Source organism: Pholis gunnellus (assembly GCF_910591455.1).
Source record: "Pholis gunnellus genome assembly, chromosome: 15".
Classification (NCBI taxonomy): Eukaryota; Metazoa; Chordata; class Actinopteri; order Perciformes; family Pholidae; genus Pholis; species Pholis gunnellus.
Window position 1 is genome coordinate 11,168,435 of NC_136542.1, and position 26,637 is coordinate 11,195,071.

Below are 26,637 nucleotides of genomic sequence, written 5' to 3' on the forward strand. Positions count from 1 at the left end.
TTTTGCTAAATTGTGTTTTTTGGGGGGATGTTACATCTCAAAACAACTTGTTAAAAGGACCTGCATTTAAAAACACCATTTGACGAGTGAGATCCTTCACACTAAAAGTCTGATGGGTCGAGAGCTCCCTCTGATGGGCAGTGTTTCAGTATGTTTGCATCCAAGTTTCATAGAGCGCTGCAGCGTAAAGACATATATTGTGATACGTTTGGGGGAAGAAATATCATTTTGCAACGAATGATAATTAAAAGACACTCAAAAGTAAAAGGTGAAATTACACTTTAATAAGTCAACTAATCGCAATAAGATCAAATTATTCAATGTCATATTTTCCATACAATCTTAACAAGGCCGTGTTAGAGAGGACGGGCTATTATTATGTTCAAGGGGAAGTCGGGTAAGTACCACGATTGTAAACAAGTCTTTTGTGTTTCTACAGCCTAATAGGATTCATGTGGTTTCAGCAAGTGAATGGATTTAATGCATTTTAATCACTACATAAAAACAAAGAGTTAACAAATCCGAAAACACGTCAAACATTTGGTACCAACAAACAGTACATTATAAAGAAAATTAAAACAAGATGCAATAAAAGTCAAATGAGTAAATCCCACGAATAAAAAAAAAGAGGCTCCTCACACAGTTCAAGCATCTCTGTATAATGTACCTTTGAGTCAAAAGAGTGACTGCTATTGTACCAATACTGTGAAAAACAACAAAACACACAAAAGGATATTTAAACTTTAAAAAGGATCTGAGTTTCCACATGAAGAGAAAGAAATATGTGTACCGTGTAGTTTCTCTTCTGATGAACGTCCTCCATGAATTAACACTGACTCAGCTGCTGGAGAGGAGTCACAACATTATGTACCATTTCATACCATTGTTTGCTTTAAATAGGATTCATTTACATTGTGCACTGTATTCCGATGCGTTAAGAAATACTACCGTTTCCTTTTTTACTTTCCATTTTTGCTCTTGACTTTGTGTGACAGGTCGAGGGAGCACGTGAGGTAAAGAAACAACTTCAAAGGAAATGATTCAGACAAGTTCACAGTAGTTCTGTCTCACCTGCTGGGAAGGGGACAATATTCATCACAAAGCGAGCATGGAGACAAAGGCGTGAATCATGCTTTCCTGTAAACGCACATGGAAAACACACCGGATTTGTCTTCCAGTTAATCTCTCCTGGAGAAAACAAAGTTGGAGAAAAGGGGGAAATGGTTGCAAATATTTGGCGATCTTCTGATCTACTGTTGCTGGTTTTTGCAGTCGTTTCTCTTCTCCACAGATCTCAGCTCCCTCAGGATTTGACTGACGTCAGAGCGCAGTCGAAGGACGCCGACAGCACCTTGCAGATGGACTGAGCCTGCTCCTGTGGAGACAGGTGATAGATAACATGCTGGGGAAAATACCTCAAACCCGGGAAAAACTGTTTCATTTGACACGTTCTCACACTCACCGAGCTGCTGCACTGGTACACCCAGATGCTGCACTCCTCTTGCTCTGCGTCGGTGGTTTTGAGAGCCAGCAGGTTCTTCCCTGCACCCAGGCCGTCATCGTAACACAGCATGCGCACGATCAGGTACAGCGGGTGGCGGTGCAGCACGTCCTGGACCGGATGTACGATTAACAGTACTTAAGCATACACTCCTTCTTCATTTGTAGTACATAACCATCACAGATCAAGGTGGATTTACTCCAAACCTCAGGGGAAGTGATGAAATATTTGAGACAGCAGCTTTCTGCGGAACCCTGTCAAAACTATAAATTGGTGCCGAGTTCATAAGCATGCTGTGTGGCTGTGGTGAACACCCAGCATTACTGCAGTCTGATCAATTAGCATTCATTCTGGAGTACAGTACATCACTTTTCTACTCACACACTGGTCCAGCGAGGCCACCTTGACTCCGTACTTCGACACTCCCAGAATCCTCTCTTCGTCTCCGGGCACGAAGGGCAGCTTTCCGTCTTGCTGTGAATGTTTACAGCATCTTCATGAATGAATGATGTGATATTGACTGCTTGGAAGCCTACTTGAAGTGTGTCCCCGCGGCTTTTCTTACCTGGGCGGCATCGATATAGTTGATGAGGTCCAGAGGCTCCTGGAGGGTCTTGCTCATGTCAAACTGTAACTTCTCGACGGCTCCCACGTACTTCACCCGGAACTCGGCACATGTTTCAGACGTGCTGTTTCCTTTCCGAGGGCACACGTCGAATAATCCGTTAGTCAAGAAAAGAAGCAGCGGGAAATATGTCGACTTCCGTGTGGCGGTCGACTGACCTGAGCTCTTGGTGGAGTCTGTATCGAGACTGGCGACCGTGCTGGATCTGGAGAGCCCTCCCAAACTGGAGTCCACAGACTACATGGAGTCAGAGACACGAGAGGGTGTTGGCTCAACAAGGAGAAAGTAGCTCTATCTTAACGTGTGCGTGGGTGTGTGTACGTGTTGTTTGCTTACTTTGCTTTTAGTGCTGATCTCACTGCTTTGCGAGCTGCTGCTGCTGTGGCGCTTCTTGACTTTCCGGAACATTCTTCACCATGTCGACCACATCCAGCCCTCTGCAGCCTCACCACACCTGAACCATCATGGGCCGCAGCGTTAAACACACCACCACAATGCCCTCTCACGTCCCAGTAGAGAGGATGAATAATTAAATGTAGAACATAGTGTGAGCCTGAATTCTGAATAATGGATTAATGAGAGTGGACATTCAGCTACATTATAATCCTTTTAGCATGATTCAGTTTTTACTGCACAGCCACTCACAATATAGGAGTCTTAGTAAGTTGTGCTTTACTTATTTATTCACAACGTCTATTAAGATCAAGATCTCTTTTGCAAGAGAGAGCTGAGAACCACAAAACGCAGTCATCATCCACACAAAATATGATTAAGCATATCAGCAACTTAGCTATGCAGCCTTACAAAATAAAAGTCTGAATCCAGAAACTTTTGAGATGCTCAGATGGTGAGAAAAAACAACAACAACACCAGCACACAATACCATAACACTGCAATACACACTATCTTTATGGTGCCTCTAGTATTGAGTGAATGTCAGAGGTGTTTAATAAAATGCTGGTCCTTTTTTTTTTAGACTGTATTTATGTAGATCACCAGTTACATTTGACACCAATTGATCTGTTACACCTGATGTTGGGGGGCCATAAAAAAATGGAGAGCCCCTAATGACTCAAATGACACGCCGGACTCAACAGGTTACGTCAGACCTGAACGCATCATGTATCCAGCTAGACTTTGCTCGTTATTTAACGACATTAACGTGTAACCTACGTGCTAAAAGAAGATCTATAAATATCACCATCACATTTAATTTCACACTGAAGTTGGAAAGCGGAGAGACTTTCACGAGTGGTTGGCGAACACAAACGCTATTATATTAAATAGATTTAACGATAGTTGTCTTTAACAAGACATACCCGTTGTTGTTATTTTTTTACAGTAACCGTCTCGATGTTAGGTAGGTAGATTTAGTTTTACCTTCAGTTTGACTCAGATGTCCTCAGAGTTTCACAGCCTACACCCAACACCCCTTAAAGGGGACGCGACTCACCTACGAAATGTCTCTAAAGTTGAATATTGAGCCGAGAGCCCGTTGGATAATATATATTGTTGAGTGTGTACAACGGTTTAGACCACACAAATGTTATTTAAATATATTTTTGGAGTACCGTGTCCTTTGTAACATTTAATCATGTTAGTAATTTGAATTCGTTACCGCAAAAAAAAGGCGTCCAACTGCTGTAGCGGAACTTTGTGTGTCAACGCTTTTGAATTTGCTGGTCGGCTGTATTTTGGCACACCACCGGAAGTTTGACGTCACATGACTCCGCCCCCCTCTCTCACGTTCATGCAACAAACAGCGCAGCGGCGGTGCAGCACAGTATGACCGCATTTATTTGTTCTATTTTAATATTTACGCGCAACATTGAACACAAACATGGCGACAAAGCGCAAAGTAGAGGTGATTGTCCCCGCAGAGGAGAGTGACCAGCTGCTAATTCGTCCCCTGTGAGTTATTTATTTTATTTATGTTTTAATGAATACAGGTTTTGAGTGGCTGCCTCAATATGCAAATATAATAGCAATAAATAAATGTAACGTTCGCTTTAACGCTATATTCTTATGTAACGTTACCTACAGGGGCGCTGGTCAGGAGGTTGGGAGGTCATGCATCATCCTGGAGTTCAAAGGAAGGAAAATTATGGTAAGTATTTTTGTCTTTATTTAAGAAATAAAATAGTATTTTTTTAACCCAACCACATATCTATATTATAGAACAGCAATAACTATTAAAACATGTCATTCTATGTTCTGATTTTGTGTAGGCTCTAATAGGCCTTATGTTGTTTTTATTTAATATGTTTTAATTATGTTGTTGAGTCCTGTGTTAAGTTGGTGGACACAGGACTCCCTGAAAAGCAGTATTGATATTTAGTGTGTTATCCTGGGTGAAATAAGTCATTTTTGTGTTTTGCAGCTGGACTGTGGTATCCACCCTGGGCTGGAGGGGATGGATGCTCTCCCCTACATAGACTTGATAGACCCAGCTGAGATAGACCTGCTGCTCATCAGCCAGTGAGTCTTTCCTCCTCCCTCTATGTGTTGAACTGTCTATTTTTAAGTATCCCATGTATCCTTATTAATGCATTTTCTGCTTGTATTCTGCTTTGATTGTATTCTAATACATGATGTCTGTATCCTCTCACCAGTTTCCACTTGGATCACTGTGGAGCTCTGCCCTGGTTCCTACAGAAGACCAGCTTTAAAGGCAGGACTTTCATGACCCACGCCACTAAGGCCATCTACCGCTGGCTACTGTCAGACTACGTCAAAGTCAGGTAGCAGCAGCAGCTGTCATCATGATGGAAGACTTCCAAAAAATAATAATACAGGACCTACCATCATTTTGTCTTTGATTTATCGCAGCAACATTTCTGCAGATGACATGCTGTACACCGAGACTGACCTGGAGGAGAGCATGGATAAGATCGAGACCATCAACTTCCACGAGGTCAAGGAGGTGGCTGGGATCAAGTTCTGGTGCTACCACGCTGGTCATGTGCTGGGAGCGGCCATGTTCATGATCGAAATAGCAGGAGTCAAGGTAAACGACTCTTGGTTTTTGTTCCCGAGAGATCTAATTGATGCATAACAACTAAGTTCACTTAACAAGACCTTTGTCGGCCTGTTTAGCTGCTGTACACGGGAGACTTCTCCCGGCAGGAAGACCGGCATCTGATGGCAGCGGAGATCCCCAGTGTCAAACCTGACATCTTAATCATAGTACGCCGCATATTCAATCACCTTGTACACTCATTTTAATGGATCTTTGGGTGATCACAACGCGGTGAATCCGGTTATTCTTTTGCAGGAGTCTACCTACGGCACCCACATCCACGAGAAGAGGGAGGAGCGAGAAGCTCGCTTCTGTAACACAGTCCATGACATCGTGAACAGAGAAGGCCGCTGTTTAATCCCCGTGTTCGCCTTGGGGCGGGCCCAGGAACTGCTGCTCATTCTGGGTGAGGAGATACGATATGGATTACGCCTCTGAATAGGCAGTTTCACCAACATTGTTAGCCGCTATGCTATCATCTATATGACCCTTTTCTCTGCTTAATACCTGCGTTCTATGACATGTTTTGTCTGTTGCGTCTGTATTCGATTGTGTGTCGATCAGAGGAGTCTGTATGATTGTGTCTCACGTTCTCCCGCAGATGAGTACTGGCAGAACCACCCGGAGCTCCATGACATCCCCATCTACTATGCATCATCCCTGGCCAAGAAGTGCATGGCCGTGTACCAGACCTACGTCAACGCAATGAACGACAAGATCCGCAAAGCCATCAATATCAACAACCCCTTTGTCTTCAAGCACATCAGCAACCTCAAGGTAGAGAGCTCTATAGATACAGACTGTTATGTATTTAGGCTGCTGAATCCATATAACTGTGGTGTCTGTGTGTTGTTGTTGTTTTTTTTTCCCAGAGCATGGATCACTTTGATGACATCGGTCCCAGCGTGGTGATGGCCTCTCCTGGTATGATGCAGAGCGGGCTCTCCAGGGAGCTCTTTGAGAGCTGGTGCACCGATAAGAGGAACGGAGTCATCATCGCTGGATACTGTGTAGAGGGCACACTGGCCAAGGTCCGACTACAACAGGATCCCAGACGCTGTTTCTCTAATAGTAGATAGATAATAAACAGATACAGTGAATGTGTTATTACAGCGTCTTACTGTGATGTGTCGTGTTTGCTCTCGGCAGCACATCATGTCTGAGCCGGAGGAGATCACCACCATGTCGGGGCAGAAGCTGCAGCTGAAGATGTCCGTGGACTACATCTCCTTCTCTGCCCACACTGACTACCAGCAGACCAGCGAGTTCATCAGGGCCCTCAAACCGCCTCATGTGGTAGGAGAGAAAGAAATAACTCATTGGATTCTCCGTTGTTTGTACCCTTCAGTGACAGCAGTCGTAAATGAAAGTCCTTGACCTTCCTTACTTGCATGTTATCGTCAGATCCTGGTCCACGGGGAGCAGAATGAAATGGCCCGTCTGAAGGCTGCGCTGATCAGGGAGTACGAGGATAATGACCAGGTTCACATCGAAGTCCACAACCCTCGCAACACAGAAGCTGTCACCCTCAACTTCAGGGGAGAGAAACTGGCCAAGGTCAATAAACTGCCTGTCTTTCTGTCTTTTTTTTCTTCTCTGCCACGTCGTGATAGTTGCATGTAGTACATGGCCCTGTGCTGGTGTTGTTATAAACTAGAATGAAGTGAACACTACTCCCCCTCCTCCAGGTGATGGGCTCTCTGGCTGATAAGAAGTGTGCCCAGGGCCAGAGGGTGTCAGGTATACTGGTGAAAAAGAACTTCAACTACCACATCCTCAATCCCTCGGACCTTTCTAGTAAGTCTCACCTGCAGGCTGCAGCGCAGGGCCACCTATGTGCGTTGGTAGTCAGCCCCAGTCGATCCAGTTCATTGGCTACAATACATTTGAGAATATGACTTACTTGGCTTTTCATGAGCCAAGCCCAAGCTTAAAATAATCAACTAAAATAATGATGAAAGTTACGTGTCTAAAAGAAGAAACTGCCTACTTGTTTACTCAAGCTGCTGCCCATTCTTTTGATATCTGACTAAGTGGCGAGGCATCATGGATTGACCCGATGCTTCTGTTTTGTAGCATACACAGAGCTGGCCATGAGCACGGTGAAACAAAGCCAGGCCATCCCGTTCACTGGACCTTACTCACTGCTCGTCTGCCATCTGAGGAACCTCACCGGTAAGGCCGCCATATTTACGTCTGTGCAAACTTTGTGGGTTTGAGTTTACACCATACTGACTGTGGCTGTCTTCTTCTTTCTCTTTTCCCTCTTGACTCAGGTGACGTAGAGGAACTGGATGGAACTGAGAAGAACACTTTGAAGATTTTTAAAAATATCACTCTGGTCCACGAGGTCGGCATGGTGGTGCTGGAGGTGAGTGGTCGGGCATCTGGCTGTGGTCCTGCTTTTAGTCTGATGAACGATAGCGACACTTTGCTCTCTGCAGACGGGCTCATTTACCCAAACACCCTTTGTCTTCGTCTCCTGTCTCAGTGGCTAGCGAACCCTCTCAACGACATGTATGCCGACGCTGTCACCACTGTAGTGCTGGAAGTCCAGTCAAACCCAAAGGCTCAGAAAGGTCCGTCTGACAATCTGCTGAGTTTGTTGTTTATCTGGATCTTTAGTTTCCAATGCTTTATGGACCGTAAGAGGTTTCATTTGAACCCATTTGCCGAGTTACAAAAAAAAAGGCATAATGCATCGTGTCTCGTTATTGTCATGGGCTTTGTTTTTCTGAATTCCTATTTTAATGTGATTCATGATTGACAGCCATGGAGACCCAGAGTGCCATTATGGACATGGACATCTTCCAAACCCGACTAGGAGTCATGTTGCAGTGAGTGACGCGCAATACGAACTCTTTCATAATATTGTATACATGGAAGCGCTGTGTTTAAAAGGTGTACTGTGCTTTACTTTAATTCTGATAGCATATCTTGCTTCTCTCTCTGTCTTTAGGGACATGTTTGGAGAGGAATGTGTGGATTTCAGTGATGATAAAAACATCTCTGTGGCAGTAGATGGGAAGACGGTTCACATCTGCTTGGAAACGAGGGTGAGAAGGCTTTTAGCCTGTCGCACCAAGACACGGAACAATGTATGTGGTGTAGGATTGTTTTTAATTGTATCCCTCTTCCACTGACTCGCTCTCCCCCTATCAGTCGGTGTGCTACGAGGAGGAATGCGCAGAGGACGACTCCCTGAGAGAGATGGTTGAGCTGGCAGTGCAGCGGCTCTATGACGCCCTCAACCCGGTCATCTGAGCGCGGCGATGGGACTGTAAGTGTTCATCACAACAAACTGGACATCGACCTGTAAACTGACGAGGGACAGAGTTTCTGAAGCTAGGCCATCACAGATGTAAAAATAACGAATACTTCTACAAAGTTAACACGCTGCTTGTATTTGTGTGTTAAGAATCATTGTGACACAGTTTCAAATCATTACGCACTTGCCTCGTCTGGTGCGGTAATGGGAAAGCCTCAACAACCAATCCCAGTCCCACTTTATGAGTGCCATTTGGAAAGATAGGCCTTTTAATAATTAACTTAACGTTTATGATTTGTGAGCTACCAAGTAAAAAAAAAAGAAGAAAAAATGTAATTTAATAAGCTGTGTAGATAGGATTTGTTTTCAAAGATTTTAGTGTTTTTTTTTGTTATGCAAGCACTTTTAATATATTTAATACGTTTACTGTCTTCGTGTAATGCACTGTAGGTTTTGTTTGACCAGAGTTGGTTACTAATGTGCACTGATATGACTTGTTAAACTGTGACGTGAACTGTGGATCTCTAAATGCACTAAATGTTTGTGTTTATTCTACATTTATAAAGTTTGATTATTTATTTCACCAGCGAGTGTCGGAGAAGTTCTTTAACTGAGGTTTACAGTGAATCAGTGTTGGTGTAATGTTGACTAACAAAAGACTCCAGCAACGTTTGTTCCACTGTGCTCTGCCAGGCACTGATCGTGTCATTTATTCTGTCATTTATATCTGAACAGTGTTCATTTTTACAATAAATATATCCCAAGGCACCTTTTATTATGAGCATAGGGCTCTCAATATGACTCATACACACACATCCCTTACTTCCTTACATTGCTACAAATAAATAGCAATACATGAAACCATCATCAAAACTTGTCATTCAAAATAAAGAAATCTGCAAGACAGATGACTTTATAAAAGCCAAAGTTGATAATCTTATTATTTAATCAGATAATTACTGATTTAAATAATAATTTGGCCATTTTGTTCAGATGTGTATGGCTGAGTGAACAATGCCAAGACTAGGAGTTGCATTGACTGTGTGAGACAAACAGTAAATACTATGTTTACAGACAAAGTATACAGTACTGTGATGCAAGCTTACAGACTGAGGAACTGAAACATATGCACTTTACGGGTTAGTCTTTGATCTGCAGCTTTTCAGAGAACAGTGTAATCCTCGTTTAATTGCACTGTCTCTTTGACCCAAAGGATGATGTTAAATCACATTGTACAATATTCCATTATTGTAATTGAGGGTCAAAACAGAGGGTCTTTAACAGCAGTGTTGTTGGTTTTTTGTAGTGTTAATGATGATGATTCAAGTCAGTCCAGCATTCCTAACATCCTCCACCTGAACGAACTTCATCCTCGCTTAAAACTGTTCACTATACTCAACGCCATCAACACCAGCACCACAACTCCCATCTCCATCATCCTGCCCATCTTCTTCTCCGCGATCGTCTCCTGCTTCTTCTTCAGCATCTCCTCTTTGCGGACTCGGAAGTCTCGATCTCTCTGAAGCTGCTCGCTGTAGTGGGCCTTGAAGAACTTGTCGAAATCAAAGACTCGGCTGTCGGCGCCCACCACGGACTGCCGGCTCTCGGTGGGGTCTCTCGTGGCGCTCCCTGCGCCCTTGGCGGAGGGTCTGGCCGTCGTGATGAGGTCCGACTGACTCAGCAGACCCCGGTCGTATTTCTTCCTCAGTGCCTTGTTGCCCAGCACGGTGTAGGCCTCGCTGATCTCGGAGAAGCGGACCGTGGCGTCCTCGCTGGCGGCGTTTCTGTCCGGGTGGTAGATGAAGGACTGCTTGTAGTAGGCTGTTTTTATCTGGGTCTGAGTGGACGTAGGTGACACCTCCAGGATGTCATAGTAGCCTGTTTTGGTTTTGTAAAGGGGCTCAGATCGTGTGTCGCTGTAAGCTCTGATGAACACAAACTGTCCCCAAAACAAGCCGAGGCTCTGGTGTCCACGAGCGGACCAAAGAGTCCTCCGGGACTTGGTCCGGTACCGAGGTAGAGGTTTCTCTATATATTGAACCTGTCTTTTATAAAGACACGACTCGTTGTTGAGTCCGAGATAATAGCGATACCAGACATTGTTAACACTACCAAACAGTGGTGTTACCCTTGTGTAACTGTCCCGTGAAACTCCAACGGTCCTTATGTCCGCTGCGTTTCCAGGTCCCTGCAGTGCTCCACTTTGAGTGTCACCGAGAAGAAACTCCGCCGATTGAGACGAAGCCTGTGTTGCACGTATACTTTGCGTAATCTGACTTTCAAGGCGGTATCGACTACATGTTTTTCGTGCAAAACTGTACGCTTCCCTTCCGTACCGCAGTCTGACCTCCGCCATGTTTGACGGGGGCTAAACACGAAAGCTGACTTCCGGGACTATTGTTCTTCTTCTCCTGGTTTTGCGGCGGTGTGCTTCCAATATTATTGGTGCATTACCGCCACCTTCTGCTCCGGAGTGTGGGTCAGACAATACTTCCGGGACGCTGATGGTGGCTCATCTAATGAAACATTAAAGTAAAATATTACATGAAACAAAGGAATCAATATGTAGATTTCAGCCTATGAAGTTCAACTATTTTGATTAGACACATACCAGAAGTTTAACGCATATCTATGTAGTTTTAAATATTCTACAACTTGTATTAAGTACACCTCGCAAAAAGTAATGTCGTCTAATACAACAGTCCTGCAACAAATTATATCTTCAATAAGGTTATAATATTCAGTTTTTAATTAAAGTGTTTAAGAAAGGTGTTGACTCAACTCAATGATCATTTTGAAGGATGTTGTTTGTGTTGCTGCTGTATCGCGTTTTACTGATAATTTGTTGTATTATTAAGTCTACCTTTTGTTGATATCAACCCAGATTTTTGATTGCATTTATTTTCTAATGATTTTACATTTTGCATTTGTATTATGATATTTTTTAATGCATTATTTAGCTTAATATAATACGTGTAAAGAAGTCACGATGTCAAAACGTTTATTGTGAAGTGTGGTAATACGTCACACACCCCTAACCGGAAGTCCAGTCTCGTGCAGCCCTTTTCGTAGACAGTGAATGGTGCAGCCAGTTAAAATGTCTAAATTCAAAACAGTAACATGGCCCAAAGTGATTTTATTCGGGGACTCCATCACACAGGTTAGCTCGTGCAAAATCTTGATTTTAAAGACTGTGATGTCATGCCAGCCAACAGGCAGTAACACGTTAGTTAGCATTGGCTGCTAGCTGGCCAGCAATGAATAACTTAGTGCTGTTGATTCTTTCAGTTTTCATTTCAAGCCAATGGCTGGGGTGCAGAAATTGCCAACAAACTAGCTCGGTGAGTATCTGTGGTTCCCATAAGAGTGATCAGTTCCTCTTTTTTAGTTTTATTCAAGTCATGTAAACAGCCTAATATCTGAATCTGATATATGTTCCTTTTTAGAAAGTGTGATGTTGTAAACAGAGGGCTGTCTGGCTACAACTCCAGATGGGCTAAACTACTTCTTCCTCGCCTCATCAACATCACAAGCTCAGCAGACAACAACATAGCTGCTGTCACTGTCTTCTTTGGAGCCAACGACTGTGCACTGGAAGGTACAATGTCACAGACACAACCTCTCATGACAACTTAATACGTTTAGTAATGATGAATACACTGCTGCAAGCTCTCTGTGTCTGATTACAGAAGTATGTATCATTAGGCAAGGTAGGCATTTTGTAACCCATTTTAAAGCATACTATGCTATGACATTATTTCTTGCATTTAATGACATACTATACCATGACATTTATAATTTGATCTATAATGACATTTTCATGGTTTTCCATAACGTGGCATTTTTTATGACATGTTTGACATAGTATGCTTTCTTATTGCCTTTTTATGCCATACTGTACTTTGACATTTTTAATGCATTTTTTGTAATTTGTATGACATACTTTACTATAACATTTTTATGACACACTATACCGTGACTTTTTTTGACATAATATATGTTTCAGGTCACTACAATAAAATATACCCCAATATTTGCGCTTTTAGATCAATAATTGCAACTTTTAAACACCACTGGCAGTTTAATCTGACCACTAAAAACATAATAGTTTTCCTGAATCTTTTATTTTTTTTTAATCTCTCCGAGTTGTGAGAACCACCTTCTTGTCCTTTTGTGCATTGAATTGTGGGACAATAATGTCCACAATGACACGTCTTTTTGTATACTACATTTGACACTTTCCCTTTGTGAACACATGTTCCAAACCAGTTCATAACACGAGGATATTTACTGGCAGGTCTAACAAGACAAGATCCTGTTTCAAAATGTAAGATCCAGTGTGTTTGGAGCTTTGTCCATACTTGAGACTTAAAAGTCAGGATGTGTCCACTTGAGCTGCTTAAATGATCACAGTGCAATACTAAGTTGCTGGAGTACCCTTTAAATGTTTCCAGACTCTGCAATTCACTGCTTAGGCTTTTTGGGATTATCAAAAAAAACTATGTTTTAACATAGAAAATATTATCTCTAATAATGAATTCATTCCTTCTTAATGTTTCTGTATGATTTTCCCTTCTTTCTTCTTGCTGTCATGCAGATAAAAACCCACAACAGCACGTCCCTCTGAAGGAGTATTCAGAGAACCTGAGGGAAATCTCCAGGCTTCTGGCCTCGGCTGGAGTGCCGGCAGACAGAGTTATATTCATCACCCCTCCACCTGTTGATGAGCCAGCCTGGGAGAAGGAGTGCATTCTAAAAAGTAACACTCAGTCACTATTCTTCCGCTCTCTTGCTTTTGTAACGTCACGCCGGCCAATCTTACATTCCTCGCCTACAGAGATCACCAGTGCTGCGTCGTCTTGTTTTTATTTCCAGCATGTCCACTCAATCGCCACAACTCTGCAGCGGGGCAGTATGCACAGGCGTGTGTCCAGGTTGCCAGTCAGTGTGGAGCAGTCGCCCTGGACCTTTGGACACTCATGCAGAAAGACGGACAGGTGGGTCATTGTCACGCGTGTTAGAGGCCGCTGTAGAATCTTGTATCAGCCAATAAATTGGCAGGAAAAAATGTAAGCTTTTTTTGTGTTTGTCGGACTTTTACGGTTTTATTATTGTGAATATGGTGTTCCTAAATGTCTCAATATGAAAAATGATAAGTGACTAAACCTCGTATTGAGATTTTTCACAATGCCCCAATATCTTCTTTCAAATTCCTACTTTAACTAAAGCCTCACTGTTCTGTCCCCTGCTACGCAGGACTACACCGTGTATCTGTCCGACGGGCTGCATCTCTCACAGAAGGGAAACCAGTTTGTTGCTCAGCACCTGTGGGGGCTGCTGGAGAGCCGTGTGGCTGACCTGCCCTTCATCTTGCCTTACTGGGGAGACGTGGATGCAAAGAGCCCCGAGAGCAGTCTGCTCCGTGACCAGTGAAGAAGACAATCTTCAAATCCTACAGGGCTGGATATTTTTGTTGAGAATAAAACACTCACCAGCCGCTGCGATTTGTTTTGTACCAGTATGTCAAACGCGAGACCATGTATTCATGTTTAAAATGCACAATAAAGATTTTTATTTTGAGATGTGTGTAGGAAATCCAAACAAGAAACTTACAAAAAAAACAAAAAAAACCACAGGTGACTTTTATGAACATAGAAATATGAAGAATATACACAGACTATGTGACAGGACATCTGCTTGTACAATAGTTCACATCAATCCAGTATTTAATGTTAGCGACACATTATTTCTTTCTCCTTGACAGACAGTAATTACGTACTTTACATTTGTAACGTGATACAGCAGGCAACAGTGGCGAGACGGCTTAAAATAACAAAGAGGTGCATCACTCACATTGGCACAAGGACAGAAAACCAAACGGAAAAATAACATTCAGGCACCTCAGGAAGTTTCTTTTAAAATGAAATGCAGGATTGTTCATCTACAGTTAGGCACAAAATCAGAAAAGGCACCGCGTTGTTTCATAAAGACAATATAACCTCTTAACAGCTGGACAAACAAGTGTATAACTGAAGAGACTGCCACTCCTCTTAGTGCAGTATTAAATGTTGCATTCTACGTGGAAAGAGGTGGAAATGTTTCACAAGCTAAAATAAACTATTAATGACACAGCACAGTAAGAACATGTATAAAACGGATTTAGATTCTCCAGTGATGTGGAAAAATACTCCGAAGTGCAGTTATGACAGAGATTCAGCATAAAACTCATTTTGAAGTCAAAGTTCGCTGCTTAACACTGAGTTTCTTGAAACAGTAAAACAAGCACAACGATCATCAATGATATGTTAAATCAACCGTCAGTGGAGCGAAGACGATACTTTGTGTACCAGCATTTAGTTGCATATTCCGAAACCATCTAGCCTGTGTTTGCATGTTCCCTAAAACACATATCAGGCTGCCATCAGGTACTAAACCCAAAACGTACCGGTGATTTACTCTCAGCACTCGGTCTCTTTTGTGTCAATGCACTCCTGCCTCTTGAGGCGCCGCCGCTCCTTGGCTGACGGGTTCTGCTCGGTCAGATCCTCGTAGGAGGATTTCGTAACCGACGAGGAGGCTCCTGCGGTTGTGAAATCGTCCGACGGGCCTTCCTCTCCCGGGTGAGAGTCGCTGCTGGTGTCCTCCTGGATGGTGGCCATCCGCGGCCCCCCCTCGCTGTCCGGGGTGGGCCCGTAGCTCGGGTCGGGGGCCTGGGTGCTGGTGCTGGCCGCGGGAGAGGCCCCTACCTGGCTCTGCTGCTGGGGCAGGAAGGAGGGCGCGGTCCGGCCGGCGGAGGAGGAGGACGGAGGCTGAGGAGGCTTGACGATGCGCACGGAAGCTGACTCGAGGTTGCTCAGCATGTCTTGATTCTGAAGAGCGAGAAAAACATGTGAAATCAAAGCACGTCGAAGCTGACCGTCTCTGACTGAGGAGGGATCCATTCCCTTTTTACTCCATTCTGCTCAAAGTTAATAATAGAAACCTTAAAGCCCATTATACTAAGAGACATTAGTCTCCTTTAAAAGTGGGAATGAGTAAAACAAACATTTCTCATCGTGGACATTTTGTCAAACAGAGGTGGAACTAATATTAATAATGTCTGCAGTCCATTTAGGAGCACATGGGCCCTGCTTTGTGCATACTGGCTCACTTGCAGGACTTAAGCCATCGTTAATGTGATTAGTTGCTCCTGTGCTGTTCTATTACAAGTCAAAATGTCTGCCATGACAAAGGTCTACAGAGGAATGTACCCTCAGTCTCCACGTGTTCCCAATCAAACCTAAAACAAAAACAGTGCAGACAGCCATCACACAAAGAAAAAGAAAAAAGGTAAATCAAGAATATGACCCTGTTGTTGTTGTTGTTGTTGTTGTGGCTTTAACAGCAGCAGATGCAAACTTAAAAACGCTGACACACACACACACATACATACCGCATCCGATTTCACAAAAAGACAACAAAGTGCAACCTTCTCAGTCCTCTCTCGGTTTGAATACTCCTAAAAGTGCAATCTTGCTTTCTTGAGGTAATTTCTGATCAGATAGGACTCTGTGCAGAGGAGCACACGCATCGCTGTCCACCGATCAGTGATTACGTCAAGCAGGAAGTGACTGCAGGAGTATCCCAAACGTGGGCCGGTGACCATGCATCATCATGGACTCAATGGCAACGCAACACCAAGCCATGGCACACGCACTCACCTAGGGCGGGAGCTCTACTACAAACTTCCACCATCTGCTGCAGTTCCAATGAGAATGGAAAAGGGGGCCAAGGCAAAGAGTGATGGACAGGTCATTGGCAGTTTGAACCTGGCCCTGAAGGCGAGGCCCTTTACGGATTCTGAATCCACTCGTGTTCTGCTCTCCCCTCTTGTATTTTCACGACTAAGCCAATGAATGCTATGTCAAATTAAGAAGTAAGGCATTGTGCTCTCGTTTTCTTCATTTCAAAGCTGTTTTTTTTTTTTTTTTAAATCTGGTCAAAGATACCAGAAATACATTTGACGTTACAAATGCAAGAAGTGAATCCTTATTTTATTAATTGAATCCTATTTACTTTCCCCACCAAGCAGGATTTGTGCTGAACGCACATTTCGTAGCACCTGACAAATGATGCAGGGGTCTAGACACAGATTCAGAAAAGAGGCAAACGCCTCCACCTGAACAACACACCTTCATACTTTCCTCTCTCTTCCATATTTAAGACGACAATGTGTTTAAAAAAAGCGATGTGCGACTGTATTAGTTTGGTTAGTGTGGCAGCAGGGCACAGGATCACACATGAGAGATGAGAAACTTACGCTTGGAGGGTAGTAAAAGGACTTTGTGTTATCTTCATACTGCTGGTCGAGTCGTTTGTCCTGCGAAAGAAACATTTAAAAAAAGTTAGATCACAGATCTACCGACAAACAGAACCCAGAATCCAACAAAGAGCAGTTAATGGCTCACTGAAGACAATGGGAACTAGTGTAGATTGATTCTTACCACACAGTGAACGAGGATACTGAGAGGAATCCAGAAGATGAGTGAAAACACCACGACAGAGCCCACGATGTTATCAGCCAGGAACTTCCCTGATGGACAGAAAGACAAAAGGTAAGCAGGGTGATAAGACTCAGCTACTACTATCAACAACGAGAAAGACTTTCCAAATACTCATGTTCTCGTGAGGTTGATTAGAGTTCAACTTACCAAATGTGTTAATGTCCAGCTTGTCGATAAAATCCCACAACCTCTCGATCACATCCTGCACCTGCTTCATGCACTTTCCCTGTTTTTAAACAAGAGAACATTGACACTCAGCCAAATGAAGCATAGTCAAACTCACTGTGGACCTTTCAGATGCTGGACTGTGTTCGGGAATAAAAAACTAAATACTAAGCCTGGTGGAGACATGGTAGGACAGGGTGAACAGATATGAAAGATGGATGACTCACGCTTCCGTCACAGAAGCCCACAGTGCAGGGCTTTCCTTTGCGAAGGAAAAGGAAAGTTTCATTGCCCTGTGTGAAAGGAGAGCAGGCGCCATCTTTTCCCCTGCAGCACACTTTACAGGAGTCCTCCGTCTCTGCAAACGACGAGAGGGGATTAACCGTGTTATATGTTTGCAAAATAGTTCTAATAACTATACTCTGAATTAACAGTCGCTGTGCATACACAGCATTCATTCAAACCTGTGAGCAATCACTTACAACATGTTATTAAACCACTGACATTTAGATAAATCCTTTGTCCTGTGACATAAATAGATCATAAAAACGGTCTAAATGTAATTAAAAAGTGTCATAGTATAGTATGTTATAAAAAAGTAAAAAACTGTCATATTATTGTATACCAAAGAAATGTCTTATTATTGTATACCATTCAAAAAAGCTGATATCATGAGCATATTGTTGTATGCCATAAGAAATGTCATATAAAAAGTGAAAACATATAAAAAGGTGTAAATGTAAAAAAAGGCCTGGTACATGCCATAAAAGGAACTGGAATAAAAATGCTATAAAAAAATCTCACAGTATATTATGTCATACAAAATGTCTATGTATAAAATTGTAAAAATTAAATAAAAAATGCTATAGTGTAATTTGTCATAAAAAACGTCATAGTATGCATAATAAAAAAAGCAAGTGTCATGCTATATAGTTTTGCTCTTTACCGTTGCAGGCACAGGACTGAAGGTTCTGCAAGGCTTCACAGAACGGGTTGCACTCTCCATTGTGACACCGGCCCATGTCGACACACACCGTGTTGTCATCGGCGTTTGCAGGAGGGGGACACTGACTGCTGTTGCCTAACGTGAGAGGAAAAGGTAGAGATATCAAATATTTCTAATTTATCAATTTAAAGAAGGGACCCAACATCAAAGAAACAGCCTTCCAGTGATCACTGCAGGTCTTGTGTTCGACCAGCAGGAGGCGCCCACCTGTGCAAGATGATATGCCTTTACAGGTAGCACTGATGGGTTCCTGGCACCTTCTTCCTGCAAGCTCAAACACGCACCTCCTACAGCAAGGGCTGTTTCTGTCGCTGTGGAGAGAACAGAGACATGAATGTATGTGCCATTCAAGCTAGTACCACACACATTTCCTGCCATCTTCAAATGAATCCAACGTTTGAGCATATTTTTAAGACTTGACATACACGTTAATGCGGCTTTTGGATCTCATACCTGCACTGTGCGCCACTTCTGAACGTGCAGTCGGCTGAGCAGCAGGGGTCGTCGTTGAGGTGGAGCAGGCCGGGGTCGCACTCCTCCCCGTCCTCGACTCTGGAGTTCCCGCATACCTTGCTGTTCCTCTCCTTGAAGCACAGAGGAGCCTTGAAACGCAGCGTCTTTCCCACGGAGATCTTGCTGCAGTTGGAGAAGCGCTTTAGGAGGAAGTAGAAGTAGATGAGGGTTAGATATTAACTAGGAGTGGGAAGCTTTATGCTTAACTGTGAAAAGGTGACATGACAAAAGGACTGCTATGAAGCTAAAAATGTAAATCTCTTCCTGATTCAAAAGAAATCAAAAGCGATTTCCTTAAATACATATTTGCATACGAAATATGTATACAAAGTCAGTGAAACAGTTCTTATCTTGACAAAGCGTAGTATAAACCACAATACTTCCAGAACTCAGTTCAAACGTGTCAGCGTTGTTTGTTATGAATCTGAATAAGTGAATGAATAGCACTTTTTACTTGTTCACTGTTAGAGCGGGTACCTTGTTGTTGTAATGGTCTCCGCTCACAGCAATAGGGTACATGACAAACTTCCCCCCGTGGTCGTCGCTGGGAGCACAGTAAGGGATGTTGTCGGGATCGTGCTCTGCTCCAAAGTTATGGCCCAGCTCGTGAGTGGTCACCAAGTCCGCCTCCTGATGGGACACAAACCAACCAGTTAGTTGTGAGAAACGTGTCGTTAACTATTGAATCAATCACATGAAAACTCTATTCTGTCAAGCAACAAATGCAGGACTGACACTGTGTGTTGTTGCACATTCACAAACACTTTATGTTATGTACTCATAACAAAAAAAACATGCATATTATCATACTATAAGAGACTTTCTCCCAGCTCACATTCATGTGTCGAAGCTTAACTGTAAACTGTGCTGAGGAGCAAGCAATACACTGATAACTGAGGTGTCAAAATGCAACAGCGTTAGGATCATTACTCATAACACCCACACAAAAAGGTGTGTCTGCTCTACTTAAGAGTCTACATTTGGCAGGGTGACATGTTGCATAACATCCTGCAGCTTGTAATTAGTTTCATCGAGGATAAAGATTGAACAACGAGGGAACTCAGACCTTTGTTAGGATGGTTTTGCCATAGTTCTTGGTGCTGGTCAGACCCGTGTTGAGGTAACTGGGCTTGTGTACAGAGTGAGATGGGTAGTACGCTAAAGAAAAGGGGACAAAAATCAACACAAGATGTCAGCATCTGTTTTGCGTTACAAAAGCCCAGGGCTCCATAAAACGGTTATGTAAAGTAGGTAAAATAAAATGTTTAGGTTATCAAAACTAAGCCATTTTGTCACTGGGGGGGGGGGGGGGGGGGTCCTCACGTTTTGGACAGAGGCCACCCAGGGCCTGAGGTTTGGAGGGGGCCACATAGGCCAGCCCCAGTGTGCCCTCGTCGAAATCCTGGTAGGTGAACAGGTGGGCCAGACACACACTGGAGGCGTTCCCAGCTATGTCGGAGCTGAATTGCTGAGGGACAAAAAGAAGAGTTATTATATATATATATATATATATATATATATATATATCAACATTTGTCGTTTGTCTCTGTTTTTCAGGGTTTTTGAGCAAGGTTTGAACTGAGCGGGACATCTATATTTAGTTATCAATTATTCGTTTTCCAAATTACCTCAAACAGATCGTTGACATTCTTAAAATGGCATTTCTTGCTACTTATCTGCCAAAACATCCGGATATATCTTTGATAAGCTGCTATAGGTCCAGCGCAATTGCAACATTTTTGAGAGCAAATGTAACATTCTGTTGATAATTCCCTGACAGGACCCATAGCATTTCCCAAATGTACACGTACATCTTTCTCTTCCTCCCTGTCCTACCTCTAGAAGTCTCTTCACGTCCCAGACCACTTTTCCTTTCACAGGGCTGTTCTCCATGTTATAGTGGACCCAGCTGGGGCCCACATGGCCATGGGGGGCCTTCGTCGGCTCCTTGTTGATGATGATCTGACGATGGTAACCAAAGACACCATTTATGAACAATTTCACAAATTGTATTCAAAGAACTAAAAAAAATCTTATTGTACCGGCTCATAATTAATGTTCATAGTCTAGATTTTAGGATGTATAACACACAAAAGATTTATTTTCCCCCTCAAATCATAAATGAACTATTACAGTAATTATTTTACATTGAGCTGCAACATAGTTTGCAAGTAGTGGCCCTGAACCTGAAATAGCTTTAAAAACCTTTAACGCATAGTTAGAGTGACTCTTAGTCAGTCAGCATCCTGTTTTGGGGGTTTGCGTTTCAAGCCATCGTTGTTGTTCATAACAAAAGGTATTGGGATTAGAAGCGGTACATTACAAGTTCTTCTTGACATGTATGCTGGACAATAACTCAGAGCAGCTAAATGAGTGCATATCTTTTCAGTGAGAAAAAGCGAGACTCACAGTATGACAAACAGTGTCTCTATTCATCCCCAGAGCCTGTGGAACAAATTAAATTACCCCACGGGGCAAACACAAAAGCTTTCAGTTCCTCTGAAAAATTCAAGTTCTCAACACACTGAGGGGACAGTGTTATTCTCAGCTCCACTTCCGGGAGTGACTTAATGTAAAACAAAGCTATCGTGCTGCTGCTGGGAGCAGTGATGTCTAGTGATGTCCGATGCTTAAAAACGCCACAAATTGTTCCATAAGTCAGACTGGAACCATATTACGATGAAGTAGAACACACAACCGGTCAAACACACCTGCTGGATCTGGACCCCATAGCCTTTGTATTCATCATCCCAGGTTGTGTTCCTATAAATGTCATCGACTCGATCAATCAGCTCAATCTGGAGAGAGAAGGAACAAAAATAATCAGAAAAGCAAGAACAGCACACACTTATTTTGACTGTTTTCACGGGTAAGTAAGAAATGCTGATCATAGGTTTGTTAATCCGACGTGAAACTAAACGGTGAGAAGCAAAAACATGCATTCTGTGGACCCTATGGATGCATGTTACATCTCCATATGGTGAACTCTCTCTGCACTTTCTGTACATAGCATCATAAAGACGGACCAGGTAGTTGAGAGTGACGCTCTCTTGTCCGCGGCCCATGTGTTGAAAGAAGCGGTAATCTGCAACCAGCAAGAGGGGGCAGGTGTTCTTCTTGTGGTCGTGAGCCTGTCTCTTCTCTCTGTGGTGGTGCCCTACGAGGAGCAAACAGCAGGAGTGTTTAGAGAGACAGGAACAGGCGAACAAACAGAGGAAAAGAATACGTTGTAACAATCATTTTTAATGCGTTAACATATTTAAACATAAAAGGACAGATGCATGAAGAATCAAACAATGAGGCCATGCTCCAGTATCCCATTGTTATTCGCCCTCATTTTTACATTTAGCCGCACGTTTGCCTGTGAACTGATTAAGAGCTGCTTCGGGTTCTTCAAGCCAATCAATAGCAAATGAAATAGCAATTTCTCTTTTTAGTTTATAGCATGATAGTAAGTGTGAATGGTGTCTACTGTATATATACACAACCATAGTAAACTAGGCTGCACAATGCCAGGTACAACTATCCAGCTGGAGCAGAGGTTTGGGGTACACTTGATGACTTTGAGTTCTATAAAAACACACAATCCTCACATTTTAAACGTTGAAAGTAAAGAGCTGTTTTATCCTAACAATGAGCACTTGAAGAGTAACAGAAAAAGGCCAACAGGAAGACATTACATCATACACATGGCTGTACACTGCTGAGCAGCGTGGGTGTGCGCTACCCTGGCTTCCACAACAAGCAGTGGGAGACCAGCGACGACTCGGAGTCATCTCATTGGGCAGCAGAGCCTCCGTGAATTGGAATGCCTCCTCCATGAGAACCTTCACCTCAACTTATATCCCCAGTGAGTGTTTTCACCCAGCTGCCAGTGAGAGGTGTTTAAGAAGTCTCTGGCACAGTATCACTGCTATGTGCTTTACGTTTCCAGCACAAACGAATCAAAAGCCATTTGGATGTTACATAATACCCACTTGTCAGCAGCGTGTACTGAGTGTGCAGAACTTTTGGCTCGGTGTAACAAAGGATTTTTTATTAAAGTGACTGTTACAGAACTTAACACCCACCTCTTTTGTCTCGCTACTACAGCCTCCTCCTCCCTACCTTAAACATTTGTTATCCTCCTACTCTTTCTCTATCTGCTCTTTACCGTCCACAGAGCCGAGGCTGCACCACATTTGTGATCTCCAGCCCCTTATATACCGTCCTCTTCCAATACGTTTCCACTACAACTATGACCACACACACATTTGCAAGACTCTCCACTCCTAGTGAGGAAAAAAGACAGCAGAGCTCACCCTTTTCCTGGTCCACCTCCTCCTGCTCGTCCCAATCCCTCCTGGAAGCCTGTGGCAGGAGGTCCGAAGCCTCTGCGTGGACGTAACCGCACACTTTTGGAGAGACGATGCGGCTCAGGTTCCTGATGTCGTCTGAGCGATAAACCAGCAATCTGCCATCAGCTGGGGAATCTGTGAACCTCCACAGGGGCTGGATGGCCGGAGAAAGACAGGAGGCATCAGAGAGGGTCACAGGGAGAAGAGAGGATGGGGTAAAAATGTGCAGCAAAAAGAGAGAAAGAATATGTAAAGATATTGGCAACATGAAAAAAAGACAGATAGGAGGTGAAGTGGCGTGGGGCATTTAAAAAGAACGCCACGTCATGGATTATTGCAATGTAGGCATTTTATTACTTCTCATACAATGTACTGTAGAGTCTTGTTTTAGCATAAGTACTTTGGATTTAAATTGAAACAACAACTGAGAAGTGCCGTCTGTTCAACTAACATGGACGTGAGCACCCTCAAGGAACCTTACTGATAACAATGTAGGAATAAAGGCCTTTTTTTACATAATGTATTTTGCATCAGCTACTACGGGTGACGGTTGTTGCAAGTATGGTTATTTGGATTCTACACAGACAAGATGATTCTTACCTCAACGTTGTACTCGGCTGCATCAGTTAGAATGTGAGCAGAAAACTCATCTCCTTCTATGTGTGCCTGCACACGGGAATTCTCCTCTCCTACAAACACCAATAAGGTAACTTGTATTAAAAGATTGTTGCTCATGTTCGGCAAATAGGTCTCAAAGAATCAATCAGTTGTTTCTTTAGATCAGCTGTACTTAAGACAAAGACATGAGTGAATACCTAATGCTAGAATAACACTTACCAACAACATGTCCAGTGAAATAGTTCTGAAGATTAACATTGTAGTTTTCCTCGCTCCCGTGTTTATCAACAAACACAGCTTTAAAGTTGTCAGTGAAGAGGCCCGTGTTGGTGGTCAAGTACAGCTTGAAATGTCTGAAGAGATAAAACGACACACAATATCTACATTAAACACGATTACATGGCTGCTTTCAATACATGGGTTTTGGTGTCCCCTCTTCTTGATACTTCCGATGCATCTCAGATTCTGTCGGTGTCGACAATGGAATTTCACTATTCAGTTAAACATAAACTGTGCTAAGAAGGGATCTCCTGTACATCACTGCCAATATCAAAACAGCTGTACTGGGATGTAGGCTTATGTCAGATATAAGGAGCTGTCAGGTTACCTGTGCAGGGCTCTGAAGCTCACTAGGCGCTCCAGGTGGGACTGGGTGTGGACGTCCCTCTTCCTTACAGAGTGCAGCTGGAGGCTTGACAATGGCAGCACCTCAAAATCGGACAGGATGGAGTTCAGAGCACCTGGAAGACATTGAGAGACGACAACTGTCAGACACGAGCGAGCAGAATGTACGCTTGTGTTCCATTTAAATCCCCAGTAACGGTCAAATACAACAATCCGGAGCTGACGATCCTCTTTCTAGCTTAATGATATGGTTTTAGTTAGACCAGGACTCGGTGCCAACAGTAAAAAATGCCAGTGTTGATAATCACAGTAAATAAACACAACACATAAAGCTCCAAATCACGATAATCATCGTTACCGCGGATCGTTCATAAAACGGTTAACGTTAGCAGTAACATTTAAGCTAACGCTAGCTTTAGTTAGCTTGAGTTAGCTTGCTAAGTTACTCACCGAATTCCGGGTTTTCTTCGTGATTCTCTTCCGTAATAACTCTCGACTTAATTGCACCGTTGACCCAACAAGGAGCCAGAAAGGCGATTAACAGAATGCTCCTCATTTTCAGGCGGCTCGGTCAGCTATGCGAGCGCTGTCATTGTCACAATTTAGTCGGTTTGTCTGGATAGCTAACGTTAGCTAGTTGAGCTACCCGGAAGTGCACCGAGTGGATTAACATCCTCTCACTTGAGTGTGGAGGGCGTGATAGGGGCTACGTTACGTCCCAAAACTCTTTTAGGCCCAATCCCAAATGTCCCCCCTAAAGGGTTAAACCCTGGCAAATTACATGTACTCAGAAACATTAAGTATCAAAGCATGGAACATAAAAACACATGGAATCAGAGGAAAGGGCGTCTAATTTAGCTTAGACGCCATTAAGAGACTTGGGATGTACAGTCTATGGCTTTGACGCTGCAGCACACTGGTACCCACTCATGCTACACAGGTAGGTAATTAATGTCAGTGGAGGGAAGTTACTCAGACACTTCACTTTAGTAAAAGTCGCATTATCAAAACGCAAAGATCAGGTTATTTTGTCCTGCCTTCAAAAGTGAGTCCCCCATTAATGTATGTCATAATTGGTGGAGGTGGACAGTTTAATATATAATGCATCATATATTACAATCTGATCATGATTTTATATTTAAAATTTTAACCTGTAAAGTGGCCAGTGTCTATAGCTGTTAAAACTACAATAGCTTCCTCTGACATGTAGTATAGTAAGTTTATAGTAACTAATTCAGTAATTATTCAAAAACCTAAAATAAATGTACTTTTGCCATAGACTTTAAGGAAAGCCAGTATTAAAGTTAAAACATTTAAAATATCTCCTCAGAATTATAACATAAACCGTAGAATTTAAAACAAACATTAGCAGAATGAAAAATAGTTTACAGTAAAAGTTAAATGCATTTGTCAAATCTCATTCCTGTCTAAGGTTTCTTAACTAGAATAAAGCCACACTAGAGACAGGGAATTTACAAACACCCACAGTACATTATTAAGCAAATAAAAACAGACAAACTTGGCCTTGGTTTATAAAATGTTTTATTCATGTTAACATAGCTGATACATGATACATAGGGATTCAAACAGTTCCACAAGGCTTTTGGGGACAACAATTGAATGAATAGCAAAACAATAGTGGTCCAAATCTCTAATGACAATCACTGGACAGACTAACGAACCACCCACTTGAAGGATGTGTACAAACCTGCATTTAAAATCACTAAACTTGACACTTGGACTTGTGTGTGTTACAGCATTTGTTCCCCATTCCAGTGTAATATCTCAAGAGACATGCATGACAGAATTGTCTTCTTCCCATTGAAAAGGTCCCTGCAATTGATCAGACAAGCCCCCCGCCCCCCCCCCCCCCCCCCCTCCCCCAAACAACAGGCATGCTTCAGTGAAAGAGTGGCATCAGAACCAGGGCAGAAAGTGAGGGTTTAACCAATTGGCACTACTTGGCTGTATTATAGTATTTGTTGCCAGCATGTAAAGTGCACTAGCTTTCCCTGCAGTATGAAAATTTCATCCGTTTGAAGTTGGACTTCAGCTGCTGTAACCGTACCAGGTAACTGTGTAGAGACAGACGCACTCAAAATAAGGTATGGGGGGGATGGGGGGGGGACTACTTTTAATATTTGATATTTCTTATTGGAAAAATATTTAGACTGTCTCAAGAGGTGGGATTTGAGCTTCCAGTTGTCCAACGGTGGGACTTAAGTTTTCTTGCCTCTAAATTGAGCTGGGGGTCCGATACCATGTCGAGCTATCAATCACTTCTCTACAGCTGAAACTGCACAAATGGGAAGGCCAGGACAAACCTAAACCAGAGGAAGAGAGGGTTTCTCTTTTCTACAGTTGTCCAAATCATCATTGTGAAAAGAATTTATTTTATTTATTTATTTTTTTAAATCA

General features: G+C 42.9%; 6 protein-coding genes across 10 annotated transcripts; 3 read left to right on the forward strand and 3 right to left on the reverse strand.

The window, feature by feature from the left end:
• Positions 1-271: 271 nt before the first annotated feature.
• Positions 272-3,807, reverse strand: itgb1bp1 (integrin beta 1 binding protein 1). Of its 4 annotated transcripts, none has more exons than XM_079175155.1 (7): positions 3,507-3,573; positions 2,463-2,580; positions 2,285-2,363; positions 2,067-2,197; positions 1,883-1,975; positions 1,463-1,612; positions 272-1,369 (listed from the first exon to the last, which is right to left on the reverse strand). In XM_079175155.1, the coding sequence occupies exons 2-7, from the start codon at positions 2,532-2,534 to the stop codon at positions 1,304-1,306; spliced, it is 591 nt and encodes a 196-aa protein (XP_079031281.1). In that variant the 5' UTR covers positions 2,535-2,580; positions 3,507-3,573; the 3' UTR covers positions 272-1,303. The 4 variants fall into 4 exon arrangements, with proteins under 4 accessions (XP_079031281.1, XP_079031280.1, XP_079031279.1 ...); XM_079175154.1 differs by having other exon boundaries at positions 272-1,375; XM_079175153.1 differs by lacking the exon at positions 3,507-3,573 and adding an exon at positions 3,745-3,807 and having other exon boundaries at positions 272-1,375; positions 2,067-2,363.
• A 98-nt stretch (positions 3,808-3,905) lies between these two features.
• On the forward strand, positions 3,906-4,871 carry LOC306707299 (cleavage and polyadenylation specificity factor subunit 3-like; the record flags this gene model as incomplete). Its single annotated transcript, XM_079174692.1, has 4 exons — positions 3,906-4,037; positions 4,170-4,233; positions 4,507-4,604; positions 4,739-4,871. The coding sequence occupies exons 1-4, from the start codon at positions 3,967-3,969 to the stop codon at positions 4,869-4,871; spliced, it is 366 nt and encodes a 121-aa protein (XP_079030818.1). The 5' UTR covers positions 3,906-3,966.
• Positions 4,872-5,002: 131 nt separating this feature from the next.
• Positions 5,003-8,506, forward strand: LOC306707541 (cleavage and polyadenylation specificity factor subunit 3-like). The gene is made up of 14 exons (XM_079175043.1): positions 5,003-5,133; positions 5,223-5,312; positions 5,401-5,551; positions 5,747-5,922; positions 6,018-6,176; positions 6,295-6,441; positions 6,550-6,702; positions 6,834-6,942; positions 7,222-7,320; positions 7,422-7,516; positions 7,637-7,724; positions 7,916-7,982; positions 8,105-8,201; positions 8,308-8,506. Exons 1-14 carry the CDS (start codon positions 5,008-5,010, stop codon positions 8,407-8,409), a joined length of 1,659 nt encoding a protein of 552 aa, XP_079031169.1. The 5' UTR covers positions 5,003-5,007; the 3' UTR covers positions 8,410-8,506.
• A 597-nt stretch (positions 8,507-9,103) lies between these two features.
• LOC306707602 (uncharacterized protein) lies at positions 9,104-10,775 on the reverse strand. Its single transcript, XM_079175117.1, has one exon. The coding sequence runs from the start codon at positions 10,767-10,769 to the stop codon at positions 9,780-9,782; it is 990 nt and encodes a 329-aa protein (XP_079031243.1). The 5' UTR covers positions 10,770-10,775; the 3' UTR covers positions 9,104-9,779.
• Positions 10,776-11,452: 677 nt separating this feature from the next.
• iah1 (isoamyl acetate hydrolyzing esterase 1 (putative)) lies at positions 11,453-13,993 on the forward strand (the record flags this gene model as incomplete). Of its 2 annotated transcripts, none has more annotated exons than XM_079175045.1 (6): positions 11,453-11,573; positions 11,702-11,754; positions 11,864-12,011; positions 13,011-13,172; positions 13,289-13,410; positions 13,670-13,993. In XM_079175045.1, the coding sequence occupies 6 exons, from the start codon at positions 11,534-11,536 to the stop codon at positions 13,844-13,846; spliced, it is 702 nt and encodes a 233-aa protein (XP_079031171.1). In that variant the 3' UTR covers positions 13,847-13,993. The 2 variants fall into 2 exon arrangements, with proteins under 2 accessions (XP_079031171.1, XP_079031170.1); XM_079175044.1 differs by having other exon boundaries at positions 11,493-11,573; positions 11,860-12,011.
• A 49-nt stretch (positions 13,994-14,042) lies between these two features.
• Positions 14,043-24,862, reverse strand: adam17a (ADAM metallopeptidase domain 17a). The gene is made up of 19 exons (XM_079175042.1): positions 24,670-24,862; positions 24,203-24,335; positions 23,815-23,948; positions 23,578-23,666; positions 22,942-23,131; positions 21,667-21,797; positions 21,352-21,438; positions 20,477-20,602; positions 19,964-20,108; positions 19,707-19,798; positions 19,118-19,270; positions 18,581-18,780; positions 18,335-18,438; positions 18,068-18,202; positions 17,349-17,479; positions 17,104-17,182; positions 16,897-16,985; positions 16,713-16,772; positions 14,043-15,282 (listed from the first exon to the last, which is right to left on the reverse strand). Exons 1-19 carry the CDS (start codon positions 24,773-24,775, stop codon positions 14,872-14,874), a joined length of 2,595 nt encoding a protein of 864 aa, XP_079031168.1. The 5' UTR covers positions 24,776-24,862; the 3' UTR covers positions 14,043-14,871.
• Between the last annotated feature and the right edge of the window lie 1,775 nt (positions 24,863-26,637).

Excerpts from the sequence above, each read along its gene's own strand:
- itgb1bp1 (XM_079175153.1), bottom strand. The coding sequence starts at position 2,534 with ATGTTCCGGAAAGTCAAGAAGCGCCACAGCAGCAGCAGCTCGCAAAGC. Across the intron at positions 2,364-2,462 it reads AGATCAGCACTAAAAGCAAA|TCTGTGGACTCCAGTTTGGG; the intron begins GTAAGCAAACAA and ends GACTCCATGTAG. Across the intron at positions 1,613-1,882 it reads TGGCCTCGCTGGACCAGTGT|GACGTGCTGCACCGCCACCC; the intron begins GTGAGTAGAAAA and ends CATCCGGTCCAG.
- LOC306707541 (XM_079175043.1), top strand. The coding sequence starts at position 5,008 with ATGGATAAGATCGAGACCATCAACTTCCACGAGGTCAAGGAGGTGGCT. Across the intron at positions 5,134-5,222 it reads TCGAAATAGCAGGAGTCAAG|CTGCTGTACACGGGAGACTT; the intron begins GTAAACGACTCT and ends CGGCCTGTTTAG. Across the intron at positions 6,943-7,221 it reads CAATCCCTCGGACCTTTCTA|CATACACAGAGCTGGCCATG; the intron begins GTAAGTCTCACC and ends TCTGTTTTGTAG.
- LOC306707602 (XM_079175117.1), bottom strand. The coding sequence starts at position 10,769 with ATGGCGGAGGTCAGACTGCGGTACGGAAGGGAAGCGTACAGTTTTGCA.
- adam17a (XM_079175042.1), bottom strand. The coding sequence starts at position 24,775 with ATGAGGAGCATTCTGTTAATCGCCTTTCTGGCTCCTTGTTGGGTCAAC. Across the intron at positions 23,949-24,202 it reads AGCTTCAGAGCCCTGCACAG|ACATTTCAAGCTGTACTTGA; the intron begins GTAACCTGACAG and ends TTATCTCTTCAG. Across the intron at positions 20,603-21,351 it reads ATGGGGTCCAGATCCAGCAG|ATCATCATCAACAAGGAGCC; the intron begins GTGTGTTTGACC and ends TACCATCGTCAG.